Source organism: Pseudochaenichthys georgianus, chromosome 13, assembly GCF_902827115.2.
Source record: "Pseudochaenichthys georgianus chromosome 13, fPseGeo1.2, whole genome shotgun sequence".
NCBI lineage: Eukaryota > Metazoa > Chordata > Actinopteri > Perciformes > Channichthyidae > Pseudochaenichthys > Pseudochaenichthys georgianus.
Window position 1 is genome coordinate 15,628,209 of NC_047515.1, and position 19,343 is coordinate 15,647,551.

General features: G+C 41.2%; 1 protein-coding gene across 1 annotated transcript in view; it reads right to left on the minus strand.

Moving 5' to 3' along the window:
• Positions 1–19,343, minus strand: part of gbe1b (glucan (1,4-alpha-), branching enzyme 1b) — a 94,267-nt gene that overhangs the window by 32,719 nt on the left and 42,205 nt on the right. Inside the window, exons 11-13 of the mRNA XM_034096973.2 lie at positions 15,054–15,164; positions 14,800–14,971; positions 2,907–3,091 (exon numbers count right to left, since the gene is read on the minus strand). Of these exons, the coding sequence (XP_033952864.1) occupies positions 2,907–3,091; positions 14,800–14,971; positions 15,054–15,164 (468 nt within the window). The remainder of the gene's footprint in view (positions 1–2,906; positions 3,092–14,799; positions 14,972–15,053; positions 15,165–19,343) is intronic.

Sequence of the window (19,343 nt, forward strand, 5' to 3'; positions counted from 1 at the left end):
CATTACCTTGCCCGTGGCCTGGACGGCGCAGCGTTGGACACGGAGACAAATGTCTGTGACCGCGGCTATCTCGTCCAGAGTGGCCGGTCCAGGATTGCTCGACAGATCCTCACAGAGCTCCGCTTGGTATGCGGTTAGCATCGAGGAAACGTTCAGAGCCCTGGCGGACAATGCTGCGGCTCTGTAGGCCCGTTCCGTCATGGTAGACTGGAATCGGTCCGTTTTCGCTGGCAGCGTGGGGTTCCTGCTTGGCGGCTGGCCCATCCTCGGTAGGAGGTGGGCTGCCACCAGCGGTTCCATAGGTGGTATGTGGAGCAGGCCAAGCCTCTCCATACCGTCACAGTCAAGGGAGTGGGCACCCTGGATTTGGGCCTTGTTGCTAAAGGGCCGGTCTCTCCACGAGACCGACACCTCATCCAACATCTCCGGGAAGACCGGGAGGAGTTGCCTCTTTGCCCTCGTTGTTTGGGAAAAAAGTTTTCCCTCGTAACGGGACCTGGAGGTCTCCTTGGCCACTTCGGGCCATGGGATGTCTAGTTTGGCCGCAGCGCGCTGACACACGGCTTGTAGGTCAATACTGAGACAGGGCGAAGCTGGTGTGCTGTCGCCCGGGGGAGCAGCCATTGCTCCCGGCTTTGCAGCCTGAGTCGATGACATGAAGATGTCGTCTTCCTGCTCATCCGAGTCAGACAGGAGGAACTCAGAGGTGTACTCTTCGTCCTCCATGTAGTCTAACTCCAGGACATCTTCCGCGGGTGAAACCGTGGTGAGGTCCAGTCGGGAGCCCCAGCTTGGTATAGCGTGGGGCCCCGTTCCCGCGTTTATTGCCGCCACCGGATCTCGGCCTGATATGGCGCGGGATTCCGGTTCTGCGGGTGCCGCTGTCGGTGAGCCCCAGACCGCAGTGAGGGGTTCCACCTCTGCGGCAGACGTCCCCGTGTCTTGATTGTCGGTCGGCGGATCAGTGGACATGAGGGGGTCCCGTCCCGACAGGTTAACTTGTTGCGCTAACCTTCGGTGGAGGCTCTTCACGGTGAGGCGGGCACAATGTCCGCACGAGCCGGGGTTGTCGATGGCCTCCTGGGCGTGTTCCAGCCCGAGGCAGGACGAACAGATCTGGTGTGAGTCTGTGCCTGACACTTTCAACCCGCAACCGCAGCGCCGAGCCTCCGAGTTCCTGACTCCTCTGGTGTGAGGGGGAGAGGCATCCATCTCGTTCGCCGTGAGGCGTGGAGAGGGTCCGCTCATGACAGGTACGTTCGAGAAAAAAATGTTTACCGATCTGTCTTTAATCCGGGGGAAAAAAGGACAGCGTGGGTCTTTTTTCTCTCAAGGATATTACCTGGTATGGTAATATTCCTGTAATCCTTTTCTCCTCCGTGGAAGAGAGAAGAAAAAAGTGTCCTCGCTACCGTGGTGTCGGTAGTAAGGGAAAAAACACAAGTTAGCAACTGGTGTGTTGCTAACTTGAAGTCAAAACCTTACCTTACTCCAGAGGAAGAACGGCGAGGTTGACCAATACTCTTCTGTGAGAGAATCGGGTAGCCGGCTAACGTCCGTCGACCGAAAATTAGCTTTGGGTTCAGTCTGTGGACAGTTAAGCTAGCCCGGCTACCGTTCGAGATGTGCTCTGAAGCGAGAAGAGGTGTTTGAATGACGCATGCGTCGTGGCGCAGGCTACTTATAGGGGGTGATTTCCCCTGACGTTGACGTCAAGAATCACCGGCCAATCAGGATTGGCGTAATGAGATTGATGCTTCTGTTTGCTCCGCGATGAGGCGCATCCCATAGTGAGACATCGAACGTATGCAGATCTTCTCTGGCCTCCCTAATCTCTAACTGCCCTAATTTGGTTTTATGCTCAAGGACTGTTCAAAAGAATGGCCTCTTGAACAACAATAATACTCAAAATAAAAATCTAAGAATAATAAATCAATCAAAAATCTAAATAACATGAAATCTTAAGAATATGGTGTAATCCTCTATATGATTTCACATATTGAAGGCATATAAACACCACCCTATGTGTAGCAGGTCAGCACTGCTGCCAAATGTATGCGTCTTCCCTGCCAGTAGCATCCTTTGGGATCTGCCTTTCCTTTCATTCCCCCAACAGGGAGCTCAGAAACCAGCCAGGTTCTGCTTTCTCTTTGCCTTACCTCCAACACTCTGTTTAATCCACTTGTAAAGGGTGTTAGTAAATTAGAACACATTTGTCATTGATGTACCAAGGTACAGAAATTAAACATGTGAAAAATACTAATTATGCTCTGTGATACATTTCCTTCTGGGCAGCATTCGTGTGTCTGTCAGTGACAAATACGCAGGTCAGAGTGTAACGCAGCAAGGGGAAGTATAGCTCTGATCTGAGGACTCATTTCCAGGTTTTGAGGGAGGGTATTTTTTTGAATCAATTACACAGACTCACTTCTAATCCCTGTCAATTTAGCCACACTCTCCATTTGCATTATCCCATTACTTTGCAACCAGCCCCTGAAGAGAAAAACACTTATTTTTGTATTCCATAGACTTCAAATCTAGGCAAAGAGAGAGGCTGCAGGATGAGAGAGAAATCTATTACTGTTCACCTTGACAGCAGCCACTGGGACATCTACAAAATGAAGTCTTTATGGAGCATTTATCTCCACCTGAGTACTCTCCAATATGAGAAATTGTAAAGGTGTGTAAAGATGGGGGACAGGAAATACATTTATCCTAAAAAGAAATAATCATATATAGGTTTAATCATTCATAAACAATTGGCTTGGACACCAGAAGTGTTTACAAGGAATACATATCCTGTAAGAGACTGAAGAATGGTGCCTTGCCAATATATTTTTATGGGGTTTTGTCACTGAGAGTGTCAGCACAAAGCCTACTGTACGGTGAGTGTGTGATGTCCTTACCGGGGGGGCAGCCAGCCAGCCGTACTTGTCTTCAGTTAGGTTCATGTCTCGGTCAAAGACGAAAAGCTGATGGTAGCGCAGGTTACCCATATCCAATAGGTTAAACTGCCGTCGGGCATAGTGGTAACTCTGATCGTTCCCCTCTCTTGGGAAATCCAGCCACTCAGGATGGCCGAACTCATTCCCTGCAACACAGAGAAGGTTATTAAAGAATGTACATAATGAGGGGGAAGGCGCACAGTCTGTGAATTTGAAGACTCTATCATGCCATGTTATGTGAGGTTCTTTTCAGATTTTGTGCAATTTTTAACAAGACAAAAAGAGAACGATCAAAGAGACAGGAGTCTGCGACAGTTTCCGACCTTCTTGTAACCCCAGCAGAGGTTAGTCATTTCCATATTAAAACAGAACCACGATGCTTCTGCCACTGCAGCGTGCCAACCTTCCAGTCACCCAGGATCATGAATAAAACTTGCAAACAAGTGAAAACATTGCAAATAAATCCCATAGCTTTCATTTAGGTCTCGTATATTCAACAAATATATGCAAATATTATTCACCAGGATATATTTATATATTATTTCTGCATAACAGAGAGCAAACTAGAAAGCAAATGGGTAGAATTTCCAGAGAACTATTCATATGTCCGACACAAAGAAGGACTCTCTCTAGACATCTCCAAACTGTTGTGTAATTCATATCTATTAAAGCATTTACTTATTTCTTAAATATTCGGTCACCTCAGAACTACCGACTACTCAGAAAGATCTTAGCTAAACATGTTTGTATTACAAAGGGAAACAGGAAGTGTTACAGTAAAGACTTTAGACGGGCAGCTTGGAGCAGAAAGGGTTACACAGTCCAGATGTAAAGCTGAATGCGTACTGCTGTGGGAAACAGCGGTCCTGTTTCTACAATGCTGTCACGCTGGGAGATGAGATAATGAATCCGTCATCGGATGTCACCACAACATCATAAAACAACAGCCAGGATAATTGAATTCCCGGCAGAGGAAGAAACACACAGGCGAGAAGCAGAGGAAGATACATGACAAAAAGAAGAAGAAAAAAATACAGGCTAGTTTTTTTTATTTGCTGCTAAGAGCCCCCGCCTATTAAAAAAAAAAAAGAGTGATGGGATGAAGTGGAAAAGACAGGGTCTGACAGCGGATTCTAATGAAATACATTATGTATGTGTTAAAGAAGTAGCAAACAATAAGGCATGGACTGCCAACTGAACAAGCCCACTGCAGCACTGAATTAGGGCAGCAAAGACAGGCAGAGAGAGCTCGAGAGAGAGGAGAGAAGGAACGAGAGAAGGAGAGAACCTTTTCTTGTGACATCTGCATGAATAACAAGCCTCCCACGCAGCTGAACTTCAAATGCAAAGGAGAAAATTACACCTCAGACTTGCAACACTTGCAGTCAGAGGCAGGTTTTCTTCCCTGCACTCCAACAAGAGCAATGTGTACACTACACATTCATTGTGCACACTAAACATTCATTGTGCATTGGAAATGACTGTTTTCAACAAGCCTCATCGTGCACAGGACCCATATTTGTTTCTAGATTTGTGAAAACAAGTTAAAATTGTACACCTCACACATTTAAATACTGAGTGGATATGTCAAATGTCAAGCGGTTTCTTCAGAGATCTACCTAAAACACAGAGGCCAAGTCCATAACATTTTAACGTTAAACATTCTTAAATATAAAACGTTGATTAACTTTCCTTATTTTTTAAGTTGTAGTCACCACTATTTTTCTAAAATAAAGTAGAAGACCAAAGTTGAAGGAGATGAGTCATGCATTACATGTTGCAATCGAAAAAAACTATTACAAATGACTGTTATTAAATAAGGGCAATACAGCATGTATACAACAAAAATGAAAAAAGCTTAGAAAACAACATGTGTGGCTGTGTTAGTACCAGACCATTAGATGAGAATGTTTTCTTCATAGGTCATAAAGTCAGAAAAATAAATAATATACTTGTCAAAAGTAAAATCTGATATATTTGTGAGACCATTAAAGGTTTAGCCAAGAGAGAAGGTCAAAAGATCAAAACCATTCGGTGTGTTCTTTGTGGGAGTTTGAATCGATACTGTATATTATCATTACACCATGTGACCGTTCATTTTGAGTGAGATGACGGTTGCACATTGCACATGGATGTGTTTCGAAGTGAGAACAAATATATTTTAACGCACACCATGGTGTTTTATGGATAATAATGCTGCTTTGGATAGCTCTGGATCATTTGGTGTGACTATCTTAATAGTTTCATGTTGCCTACAAAATAAATTAGAGGATGTAATGTAGTTCCGTTTCCAGAGGGCTGTATTCCCAATTCCTAGAAATAACCACAGACTGTAATTAGCCTGCACTGCGTTGGTTCAGCCAATCACAATGGGTCTTTCGAACACTATTGGACAGACCCATTTCCAACACTATTGAATAGACCCATTGTGATCCTACAGGTTATCTAACCAGTGTCACCTCAGTGCCGAGCACGCTGCAATTAGGACCGAAAACAACTAAGAACCATATGCTAAGTCATCAGATGACAAGAAGAACATTTGCAATTATAGCTTCCAACACCTCGTATAAAGAAGAGCTCTCACAAACAGGATGGACAGGAAAGAGGGACGTTATACTGTAGTGTGGCAGCAGTTATGCAAGGCAGCACAGAACCTTAGCGCTGTGTAAGCAGATGAAGACAACTCCGTGATACTTGGCAGGACTGAAGACAATGCCCTTTCTGAAATGTCGGTGAGAGTTTCACAGTGTTCTGAAGTCTAAGAACATCCGCAGTAAGCTGCAGCATTGTTGGTAGAATCATGGCAGGAGTCGCTTAAAAGGTTAAAGCTGCCAGATTAGACCGAGTTGTTTTTGTTCCTGCCGTAGCAACACAAATGAGCAATTTCACCACGGATGTTACAGCCGCTGTGGGCTGTGTCACGGCCCTGACCACCAGTCAGCAGTTTATATGTCTAGTAGGCATGGCTGCCCTCAAGCAAAAAGACAATGAAGTTCTCATGAGTGTTCTTCCGTCCCCAGAGGGTGTCAAATGTCAATCTCCCTGTTGTCCTCAGAGCCCAGAGGATGAAAGACTCCACTTCAAGAAGCTTCCTCAGCTGTCTGAATCATCCTCTTTCAATAACAACAACACCACTGTGCGGAATCGTTTGGTTACTAATGTGTATTGACCTGAATGTCTTGTATTGAACAATTCGACGCCCTTTTAGACAGTGGAGGCAAGTAACAAAGTACCTTTACTCAATAATTGTACCAAACGAATGTACGATACTTCTACTTACTTAAGGGTTTAATTAAATAATGATTTCTATTTTAATCTGCTCCATTTCAGAGGTAGTACTCTGTGCTTTTTACTTCAATACTTTTTAATCCCATATATTACTAGATAATTTGCAAAAGAAAGATCCTACATTATAATGAGCATTTGCAATACAATGTGTTGTTATACAGTATAATCAACCACACACAGTAGACAACTAGTAAGCCCTTTTGCAACCAGTTACATCAAATGCATCTTCCATGGTTCTGCATGGATAATAATAAACTAAAATATGAATGAGTTATTTTACCCTCATACTTTAAGTAGATTTCCTTAATTTTACCTGGGGGTTTTTCTCCATGTGTGCTTTGCCCTGGGTGCTAGGAGTTTGAACACTTGTAAGATGTGAAAGTTTGACAGTCTTTGTTGAGAGTTTTGTTCTATACAACCTCCTTATTTTGGCCGTTGCAGGCTTTCAAATATATAGTATGGCTAAGGACATGCAACAATTTGACAACCTTCCTTCAAGAAAAAACAAACACATGTTCTTGATTTTACTTCCTTTTTTACAAAGGCAGTCGTAGTAAGCTGCTATTCTCTGGATTCAGTTGCTTTCTCATGATATCAGGATCTCAAGAGGGAGCAATGGCATACAAGAAGACTCTCAAACACAGTGCTAGAGGCTCCTCCCTTTAAATAGCACCTAAGGAATAAGCCCCATTATTACCTCGGGGAACACAATCTCAAGGAGAATATAAATCCACATTCAGATACTCTTTCACTGCCAGGCATCAATATGAGATGCTCGATGCATAATTTACTGTTTTGGTGTATCTGCCCCCAGTCTGACTCGACAACATCTACAGTACGTTTGAGTTCCTTCATTTCCCAGAATGACTTTCGACACGCCCTAGGGAAAAGGTCTCTGTGTTGCACTGTGTTGCATGTAGCAGGTGAAGGAGCGCTCACTCACACTAGTAATAAACATTTAATGATTAAGTCAAAGTGAGAGATGGATCAATGTGTGTAATGCACTGTTAAGACTGCAAATGATATGGTTGTAATTCACACGACTGACAACACAAACATGAAGGTGTAAGGCAGGGGTGTCAAACTCAAGGCCCGGGGGCCACATTCGGCCCGCGACTTCATTGTATGTGGCACCACAAGAGCTTACAAAGAATATAATATATTTATTATACGGTTACATGCTACAGAAGCACGTTGCTCATAAACTACATGTCCCACAATGCATCTCAAATATGACTTTTTTTTCTCAGAATTTGCCTTTTTTTCTCAGAATTTGCCTTTTTTTCTTCAAAATATGCATTTTTTCATAGAATTCCTTTTTCTCAGAATCAGATTTTTATTTCAAAATGTCACTTCTATTTCTTTTTTCTCCAGAATTTGGTTTTTCTTTTTAAATCATTTTGGGACATACGCACTGAAAAGACTTGCAATTATTTGCCCTAGACTTATGCTTTCAGACAGTTAATTATGAAGTTATTACCCTATCCGATGATAATCCAATGCAGAGGCAATGATGTAATATAATACATTATTTTATATATATGATATATTTATATATGTATTTTTATATAGTATTAAAGTTACAACCGGCCCTTTGAGTGCAACCATAATGCTGATGTGGCCCGCGATGAAATTGAGTTTGACACCGTAAGGGCTGCGTCCCATTTCCATGCAGGTTTTGAGGACGGATCGTATTGATATAAGAATGCTAAAACTACTTTGTCAATATGCTGTTCATAGACTAGGGAACCCGTGGAGTAACTCGCAGCTGCAAAAACTAATTTGGGATGGTGATAAAAAGTCTCAGAGAAAACTTCACAAAACAAACTAACAAAAAACTGGAGAAGCTGTTTGCTTTCTCTTGAAGTTTAACAAGCTGCAGTTTTCCAAAGCGGAAGCTTGATTGACATCTGTCTGCACACGTTGTTTCGCCTCTGGGAAAGGAGCTGTAAAGTACTTTGATTTCTTATCATGAAAATTGAAAAAAAGGATACTATGAAAGTTTATATAAAGTGCGCACTGTATACAATTTGTGTGAGATTTGGCGTTTGTTTCTGGGAGCTTTGTTTATCCAGCCAAAGAATGCAGCGTGTGATTTTGACAATTTACTACAGTCTCTACTTTCTGGTTGAAGATTCTCGTCATTAGTAATTGGGCTCAATTGAACTAAAACTAGCATTTAACTCTCAATGACACATGATAACCGAGCAGGCGAGGCATTGGTTCCCTTGCACTACAATGGCCTGTGGTGCGTCACCCTCTGATATGTTAGAAAGGTGAGAACGCTGGCTTGTATTTTATTGCTCTTCTGATTATGGTTCACAATTGTATCCAATGAAATAATGGCTCCCTTCTCTCTGCTGTCTCCAGCCTTCTTTCTAGTTATATTCTGAACTGCTGCTCATGACCTTTCCCTTTCTTTCAGCTTTTTTGTGACCACCGGGAAATAATTAAAGACTTCAAGCGCGCATGAACACAGCGTATCTTGCCATCGGTCACTGAAATACATCTTGTTGAAATGTTCCCATGGGCCCACGTAGCGCTGATGATGCAGAATAGGTCACCGAAACTGTCCGAGTAATGAGAGTTACTGTACTTGTCAGTGTACGTGATTTTTATATTAACAAATCTTGCCTTGTTTGTAAAAAGTCGGTGTGAACCCAAGAACCAAAAAGCAGCATTGGATCTTTTGTTTTCTTTGGTTTAGAAACCGAACAACAAAAAATAATGAGCATTTTAAGAAACTGTTACTGTTATAAGATACATTTATCTACTGGTCCAAACTTGACCGGCGCAAATAACAACACAAACACATGACAAACGGTTTTATGCCAACAGTGTGAAAACTGTGTTTCCATTAATGGGCTTTTCCTTATTATCCGAACTCTCTGCGAGTGTGTGTGCGGTGCGGCACATCGAGGCAGGGAGGCCATGTTGTTACATACACAAATGAATCTGAGTGTAAGTTAAATCAGGATGACTATCTTTGCACTTCATTTATGAGCAATCTTCTTTCTCTCTCTCTCAACTGCCACTCTACAAATCAGCCGATATTCATTATTTTACTTAGAATACCCGTAATTTCATCCAGCCAATCATATTGCTTCTGTCAAACTCTGAATATGTTCTCCTCCCTTCAGTCACCTGCCATTTTGGGGTAAAATGGCTGCACCCCATTAACTTCATCACCTCCAGTGAACAGGTGGAGGTCTTCAGAAGTCATTCATAATCATTTCCAGATTTTCAATATTCTCATCATCCTACTACTACCACCAATGTTTTTCCCGATGAGGGAAAAGGTGTCCTTTAAAACATAAGGCGATGTGGTCTAATCTCCCAAAACATAATCTTTATATGTTTGTTCACATAGCGATACATCAGATATGTTCAATGAATTACCTTACGATTAAAATGAACATACGCAATAAGTGTTGGAAAGAAATCAAAACAATGTCCAAAACAGTGTGGCCAGATAAGCTGAAGCTTTGATAAAAGCCCTCAAAAGAGCTACACTTCATTAACCATGCAAGTACATCAGCATCTTTCCTCTGTATTGACTTTGAGTTTCCTAATGTTATTATTTTATAAAGTCTAGCGGAGATGATTGATTTCCTGTACACGTTCATTCAGTGCCCGTGGAAGACTTTGACTCTTCTTTTCATTTCAGCTTTAAAGAAACACATTGGACACACCTCCATTAGGTGATCATTTCCCTCTCCTCTACGATAACACGGCAATGTCTCTCCCATATGCCTGCATTAAATCACCATAATAATAATAATAACCTTCCTCTGCCTCCTCGCAGCTTAAATAAACCAGATGGCACATTCTGTAACAAGGATGAAATATGATGGATGCTCACCATAATACACACATGAATAAAAGCATGATTTGTGTCATATCTTGGGCACTGTTATCTATGATAAAGTACTGTTAGGAGTTCTACTCAGAAATATACAAGGATAGTTTTATAAAATCAATCATTAAAGGCTTATTGCAGTTTTTTTTTTACAATGTTTGACTACAACAAAGTCAGACAGGTCAAGAAAAACTAGTCAAGATAATGAGGTTGTAAACAAACCTACTGTAAGCCAGAAACAGCTATAGACTACAGTTAGTAGTGTAAGTGAGTAAGTGTTTTACCCTATAGCCACATGGCTTTGTGGTTGGCAATGTGGGTAGGTACATCTAAATGACTATTGGATGTATTTCCATGATATGTAGTCATGGTCTCCAGAGGATCAGAGACTTGGGTGATCCTCTGGATTTCCCTTTACTGCCATCAGCTGGTTTACATTTATGTTTTTTAATTAAATGTCTCATTAACAAAAAGTTAGCATTGAGCTCAAATCACATTTGTGCCTCTATCTCACACAGCAGCTAGGTTGGCTTTTTCTTTGTTTAATAAATAAATAAAAATAAAATACAAATTGGTTATTACTAGAGAAAATAAGCACTTTTCTTATAGTAGAGATTATATATAAGGGATTGATAAAAGGAGCATTCATAATATATAATAATAACCTGTATGATCTTTAAAATGCATGTTGCCCCGTTGGTCTCTGTCCTTAAGATGTGACCACATTCCCTGATTTCAGTAATTAAGGTGTCAAATTGATTTATATCATAACCAATGATAAAGGCTATCTGAAATACAAAAAAAAGGTTATGGCATTTATTTTTATTTTGTTGCACTTTCTAGATTGATCATCCATGGTAAAGGGTGACACAGTAACTAAATGTGTGTTGGAAAACATTGATGCTTAAACGTATGGTGCTTCCAATAAAGATATGATTAATGGGGGGAAACCATGTTTACACAAGGTTATGTCAGACAGATTTTCAGCAGGCACATCCCATTACTCTCTACACAGCCCTGCATCAGATAAGGGCCCGACAGTGACACAGTCCCCTCAGTAATTAGCAGCACAAGAAGGAGCCAAGGATCAATTTGTTTTCCATTGAAGGGATTTCGGCAAAAGAAGATCAATGACGGAATCAGAGGGGAAGGGAAGGAGAGAGTAACAGGTTTTAGGGGAGTGCCAGGAAGAAAAAACACATAAAGCTGCAATCGTGATGCAATGATTATTTGCACTTGCTTGATTGATTTCTTGTTACTGTGTTAATGTACTCTCCCGCTCATATTTGCACATTAAATAAGCATTACTGGTCAAACAGCAGTGGTGGGAATGCCTTTTTCATCTAACACCACAAGCCTGAAAGCACAGTAAGCTCTCTGTGAAATTATCCATTTGAAATGTATGAGGACGAAGCGCTGGTTTTCAATTCATTGGCCAAGGCTGCAGCATAATGGCTGCCTGTTGCATTGTAGCAAACATGAATACAGAGTGCAGGGAGAAGTTTTTTAGCTCAATGATTTAGACTGTAAAACTGCAAGGTTATCTTAAGTCTCTGTGAGCCCTGAAAGTCAGGAAGTGCGAGTGCTTCCATTCTGTCCCTGCTGATGTAATGATAAAACCACTGAGGCGTTTCATTACTGCCACGCCACTTGGTGCTTTAATGTCATTGACACTCCAACATCCTTTACAGTATCCATCTCTCAGCAACTCAAATAAGGATGCTCCCTCTGTCCTCTCACTTGGTGGTGGTCATGAGTAAATAAATGGGTTTTTCTAGGCAAGGCACTTCAAATTGAACGATTTGCTCTTGCTCAGCACTGACTAAAGGACTCCGTCGTCATTGATCCATTGACATGGCATGTCATCTCAGATCGCCTTGATTGTCCATTTCCCTAACGCTTGCCCAATGGCCTGGACACAGGGATGAACTCCAGGGTGCTGCGACTTTGTGGATTTTGAAACTTTTTTTCCAGCTCCCTGATTTTGTGTTCTTCAGAGAAAAGCTTTTAACTTTCATCCTTTATTACCGTTATCAAAAGATGATAGCGCCATTCTCTTTGTCAGCTAGACAGCGATTCTCGAAAAAGAACAATATTCCTCCTTAATAATAATACCGGTCTCCTGTACATAGCTGCTGTTCAAACCACTGACAATAACCTGAAAGAACCAGACAAACTCGCAATTCAACTTTAATTTAAAGACTGATTTGCGAGTTAATTTGTCTGAGTAATTCTGACAGCTTTGATTTGAGGTAATGGAGCACAATTAGGTGTAATTGTTAAGTAATTATTTTTAAAAGGCTGATTTAATTGTATTTTCTTTGAGTTCTTTTAATGTGCTCTGTTCATACTACAGATAACTTTGAATTGACTATGATACAAACAGCTACAAACAATAACTGACAGACTTGATGCATGAGAGGTTTCTACAAAAGTAAAAATGGAAAGTTGTAATTGTCTGTTTGAATAAAAATCATAATTGAATTAAATAATTATTTACATCGCCACTTTAAAGAAATGAAAATAACAGAGGGAGTGGAGGAAGAAGCATGTGTCATAGTATCTTGAAATACAAATTGGTAATAAAAGGCTTGCTGTTCAGACCGGGGAAACTGCATGACGCAGGATCATTAACATCTTCCTGTGTTTCATTTTAACCTCTCTATTTGTACTTAATTTACAGGATAATAATACACACAAAGGTCTGATTAAAAAAATGCAAATGAAAGTATTTACAAATGTGATGCCAATGAGAAGTTTGAACAAATGTACTACTACTTAGACAATACTTTGACTATAATTATTCTGGTTACAAATCTGATGTAGCCTTGCAAGAGAAAATGCTACTACTGAACATTAAGCAACTGAACCTCAGCTAAGCTTAATAAATGCATTGAGGTTTTACAATGAGTTAAGTACCGTTATCACGCTCTATTATTATTGCCTTATTTCGCCATATTGAAGCATTTTAATATGTTATTGACAGGTTCAGGGCCTTTTCTAATGTGTTGACTACATGTAACAATACTGATTGGCTGCGAGTCAATGTGGCTCCGAATCCATGAGACACGAACCACCAAGATTACAGCAGAGTGTTCCTTTAAGCTATACACCAGCGAGAGAATCAGATATAATTAGGATCGACTGTCCAACTGCCCACATGGGGTCTCCGACATCATGTTCATTATGAGCTGCCCTGTTATGATTGTCCATCGAGTACATCTGCTTTGATTGTATCCATCCTACCCACACCGAGCAGAAATTCAAAGCGTGCTTCAAACTCTTTCATCAAATAAGGCTGGACATTTGTGAATACTGAATAATAATGAATCCAAAGAGGCAGCACAGGCATTGTAGAACATATTTAATTGTTTGGACTCAGATCACCTAGTCACCAGGTGGAGCTAAAATGCTGTATATCAGAGTGGCTCCTCCGAGGAAATACGTTCCATCAACCAAAGTCAACTTAATTAATTATTATTTTATTATCTTTACCGGCAGGCCTCCATAAAGCATAGCACAGATGATGTGTTGAAAATGAGAAGCATCTCAACAGAAACTGAGAATAGGGATCAATTTGAGAAGAAAAATAAAATGAACACATCAGGTCTTTGACTTAGCCGTCTGTATTTCACCATCAGCTCTGGAAAGTGAGTAGCCTACTAATGTCAACCTCTCTTCAAATGGTTCCATTGATGCTTAACATCAGCCTTGACTCATTGGTCGCAAGCTACTCCAGAGATATATCCATTAAATAAAAATATAACAACTGAACCAAAAAGAAAATTAGTGTGTATTCAAGCCTTTTTGAATGAGGATACATTTATTATTGCAGAGTCTTACCCTGAAGCTGATATGAATAAAGATACACGTCAACATGGCACAAAAGATAACACCACTAACAGTAGTGCAAATGAACACAGTAGGGATAGCTCATCAATTCAACATTTAAAGTGAAGCCTGTTCCTGCCGGTTGCCTGTGGAGGACGTGGATGGACAGGAGAATACATGCGCATTTATATCTGTTCTGTGAACACTTAGGTTTATTTTTGTTTCTGCCTGAGGGAGAGGATCAAATTCAGGAAGAATATATTACATGAGAGGGATCTGAAATGAAGACATTTAACAAAAATGCACCAAACAGGAAGATCATACCCGTTTCTAAACCGCTCAATGTCACGCACAATGATATATTATCACTTGACCACAACATTTGAATAGGCATGGCATATGTATATATATATACATACATATGACACACGATATGACACAGCTGAATCAACAAACACAGTATGTATATTGTAAGATAAATTGGAATTGGAATGTCTGTTAATAAAATGCCCCTATGCAAAAACCTAGTTACAGTATATAATGTATACGGTATATTTTTACTACAGGCTTATTTTTTTAATCATCATTTAAAAGAATATATATTTTTTTTTAAAACATAAAATTACATAATTTACAATTACAAACAAGAGTGAAAATTAACAATTCGTCACATTTTTGCCCTCCATGTAATTAAAATAGGTAATACATTGTTATGGATGATTTTTTGTCAATGGATTAATTGTCTTAACACAGAAATGTCCCTCAGGACTTCTTTACCTGCACTGGAGAAGGAACATTATATGTTTCTAATAGACTGCTAAATATTATGTATTCTATATGGTATACTTTTAGGTGTGTGTTTCCATGATCACTCACCTATGAAGTTGAGGTAGCCTTCTCCTCCCAGACCATGAGTGAGGAGGCGGATCATTTTGTGCAGCTGTATGCCGCGGTCGATGACGGGTGTCATGGGAGTCAGGGAGCTCATGTTGGTGTACATCTCCTTGTCCATCAACCAGAAGGCCAGAGTCTTATCCCCAACCAGAGCCTGGAGAGGAGGGACATGTTTTATGACCCACAGCAAGATAATCCACACTCTATGAAATGGGATCTTGTAGAAAATACCTTACCTGATCATGACTTTCTGCGTAGGCTATGCATTTCTCTCCATAGCGCCTGTTGGTCAGTGTGTGGACGATATTGCCAATATCCCAGTCCTCATCCTTACACTCCTTCAGGATCTACACAGTGACAGAGAGGGTTTATTGAAAAGGCCATGATAGATGTGTAGCTGAGAGATCCATCCAGGCTCTGACGGATGTCTAAAGCTTAGTATTTCAGTTCTGGCACTCTTTCCACCCGTCTTAAGTTTACTCTGGGTTACACTTCTGTCTCAGATCAATCTCTGCTTGACATCTCTACATCTGCACTGTGAGTTATGTCTACCTTTGAATGGTGGTAATGGAGTTTTTAATAACTTCACTACAGCCTATGGGTAGTATGGCATCAGCCCTCTCCACCTGAGATGGGCAAGGTCAAAGCCTCTCATCCAAACGGAGGGATTCAACAGGCTGCAGCGGAGACGCTGCGCACAGCAGATCGACAGCTGGGATACAAACCACCAAATACAAAAACATAATTTAGATCCAGTCGTCATGACTCCACTCCGGAGGGATTCCCCGATTATTTCTTACAGTTTCTCATCAAGGGGGTGTCTCCTGTCCCCGGTACAAACACACTGCCTGAGGAAGGCTACGTGTATTTTTTTTGTCATGAACCTTTTTCGGACCACTTATTTATTTATTTTGGTGACGATCCGACCTCCATGCTGCTACTCTGGTTCAAACTGCATCCACCAAACAATATGATTTATCTTCACCTCCCCAAAATAACCAAAATCTTGCACGGTGTGAGATGTCTTTTTTAGCTGTTCTGTCGTCATTTCCTGCGATCTTCTTCATGCAGTCAGTCAAAATGAATGAATGAATGGGCGTTTCTTTTATAGGCAAATATGGGCGTTACGTGAAGCCCGCAAAAGCTGCACCGCATTTCGAGTCGATTGTGATTTATAAAGGGAAACGTAGGTGCTGTACGCACTTTACTCGCCGGTACGCAATGTTTGGTGAATCGGAAAATGTCGGAACATTTCTATATCTATTTTTTGGATTTCTACTACGTAAGCAACCTTCCCACGTGAATCCTACGCACTGCGTTATAAATGAGGCCCCTGATCACTCAAAGTTAAACAAGCAAATAAGAGCACAGGGCACAGTAAAGGTAACCACACGGAGATTATTTAATACGCGAGAGATCAGAGTATCAAGAGCATTCCTGAATGGAAAAAAACAGAGTTTATGCCCTCCAAGAACCACTGATGATTGACATGCTGGTTGGTGGGGGAGTTGGAGAGCACATCTCAGTGACAGGCTGGAATCTGCTCAGTGTAATTTGTTGTGACAGTTGATTGACATGGCAGGAAACCTTTATATTACTCGCAGCACCATAATCCTCTGAGGAAAGAAGGTAATTGTCGATCAATATGTCTGAGATGAACTGGCTGGTCCACCTAAATGGAGGCTCTCCCGCTCTATATATCACCATCTGTTCACATTCACTCTGCCTAACCTTAGCCTTGTGTGGCCATATTAGTCATTGCCAATGCCACCAGACAACCTCAGCGAGGCACATCTCATCTACATGTGCTGCAAATTCTCGGACCTTTTAACTCCGTCTGAGCCAAGGACGTGACCAGGGCCAGGCTGTTTTACCCTGAGCAGCAACCATTCGCCCTATATGAGCTGGAAAGTTCAATTGTTGCTTTTTTGATGGCATTAAGCCAAATTAAACCATTATCTAATTGGAAAAATGTTTGAAAAGTGTGCCTCTTATTGTGCTTTCCCCCCCTCTCTTTTGGGCAAATGAATAACACTTGAATATTAATGTAGGCTTTTTTATCCCAATTTTGGTGGTCACTACAAATGTTATGTTAAAGACAGATGCTAAGTTTGATGCCACATTTTAGGAAACAAATTCAGACAGTAAATACAATAAACCAAATGTAAAGCATGACAATAGCAAAGGGGACTTATGTAAAATATTTCCCAAGAAGATAGTAACAATGTGATGTACATAGATCAAATAAAAAAACAATATAGTATTTATTGAAAAGGTAAAATACTTAGCATATAAGTAAGTTAAATGTGTTAAAAAAATTGAAAAATTATATTTTACAGTTAAAACTCTATATTAAATGTTAATGTATATTGGTAAAGGGCCGTATTACAGAGAGGTCAATAAAAGTCTTTGCATATCTAGTGAAATATGAGTCAAGGTTGGAAAATCGATTGAAAAAATGATAGAAAAACGTAGGATTTGCTCCTGTGGGTATTGTCCACAGTACATTTATAATACCAATGTGTACTTGTAAAAGCGCCTCGATGACCTCGAGGCGTGAAGATGGACGGTGTGGCGCAGTGCGCTGTGCAATGATCATCAGATCAAGGGGTGAAACCCGCCGCTGCAGTGTCTGTAAAGCCGGTGTGTCCTTGGGCAAGACACTTCACCTGAACTTGCTCCTGTGGGTATTGTCCACAGTTTCTGACCATTGCATGTATGATATATGTGTAATGTGTGTATATGTAAAAGCGCTTTGAGTCATTGAAAAAGCGCTATAATAAATGTAAGGAATTATTATTATTAAAGTAGCTACAGCCAGATACACATAACCCCAAATATGGTGGAATAATATCACTGGGAATAGTACGAATTAATAATCAAGGCCGGATGGGTTGAGTAGTTTCTATTCTCAAGACAATTCAAAATGAAAAGTATTGTGTTAAGGTACTGTAGACTCAGTTAGTAGAATTATGGACCATCTATTCATATAACAGTAAACATGTGCATACATTGAAAGCGTTTCTTTCCTGCAGATAAACTGAAAATGCTACAATAGCTGAAAATAAATCAATCCTCTAAATGCTGCCTCCTATTTTCCCCAGCAGTTCCAATATAAAAGCCAAACAACTGAATCTGCAGGCTATACCCCGGAAATCATCCCTGCCGCCTCCACGTACAATCAGACAATTTACACTTCCTTATGAATCATTACAATTCAATTCAACCGCAAAAGTGGTCTGGGAGCAATTAATCTGGGAGTGGGACTGTCGGAGCGGAGACAAGAGCGACTGGGTTGACGACTTCCCTACCAGAAGCTCACCCACATCAGCCCCGACCAGCCGAGCTCCCTGGCACCACTGACACTCCACTTCATCAATGATAATGAGCAGTGCACAAATCTTACTTTACAAGCCTGCTGTCAGGAGCCAACCAGAGTGCCGGGATTAATTAGGCAGAGCCAGAAATAAAATAAGAAAAAAATCTAGCCGAGCTGGATGAGGTCATCTCGCTGCCACTGACATGCTGTGGCTGCTTGAAGAGCCCATCTCTGAACATCACATGGTACTGGGAAGGATTCAGAGTCTGTTTGGTGTAAAGCTCTTGTTTTACATTCAGTGGCTGGCCCCGAGCATCCTTCCTCTCCTGTCTTTGCAAACACAAGTACAGGTGCTGTGTTTGCATTGCTATGGGGACATCCTCCTTTCACGTATACGGTACTGACCCCAGAGATGAGCAGTGGGCGACCCTCAATCCCACGGATCAAGATAATGTCTCCCTATATTTATATTTTCAAAGGCTTCTTTGGAAATTAATGAAAACCCTGGCCATGCAGATGTCTCCGCCGGAGGCTAAAAGTCACTCCTTAGCTCACCTCACAATTTTCCTGTAAAGAGTCTTAATCCCGCAGTTCGAGTTAAGAGCATACACGGGAGGTTTCAGAGTGCAATTAGCTAATAAAAATAAAGCGGGATGAAAACTGAAATGCTGCCTTTACAGGAGTCAAGGGGAGGGTGACTTTGGCCGAGGGGGGTCAAAAAGAGTGAGCGAGCCTCAAAGGCTGCCGATGAAGCAGCCGAGTTGTTGACATAAACAAGCTGGAGTCCATCATTGCCTGCCCGCAGCCTGAATTTTATTAAGTCATGTTAATTGAAAGTGTTTCCAGTATGATGGACAGAGCAAGTGTGCGGACCAGAAATTGATTTCCCCCCCTACATATAATAAGGAGAGAGCTGTGCAGACTGATATTCTCATTCAATTAAAAATAAATGGAGGAACAGAAACACAAATCGGGACAATTGACTCGGAGGTCACTCAAGTTGAAGAGAGAAGCGGAGAGATACCGGCGAACTCTCGGAATCGCCTTCTCCTTTCCGTGCCACGACCAGCGAGCCCTCTACTTCCTCCTACTCTAATTGTTTCCATTACATCTCAATCTATTGTAGCTGGAGGGAAGGGTGCTTGTTAAATTAGAGGGCTTTTGTAACATTATCCATTAGGAGTGACAGAATGTTATGGCCATAATC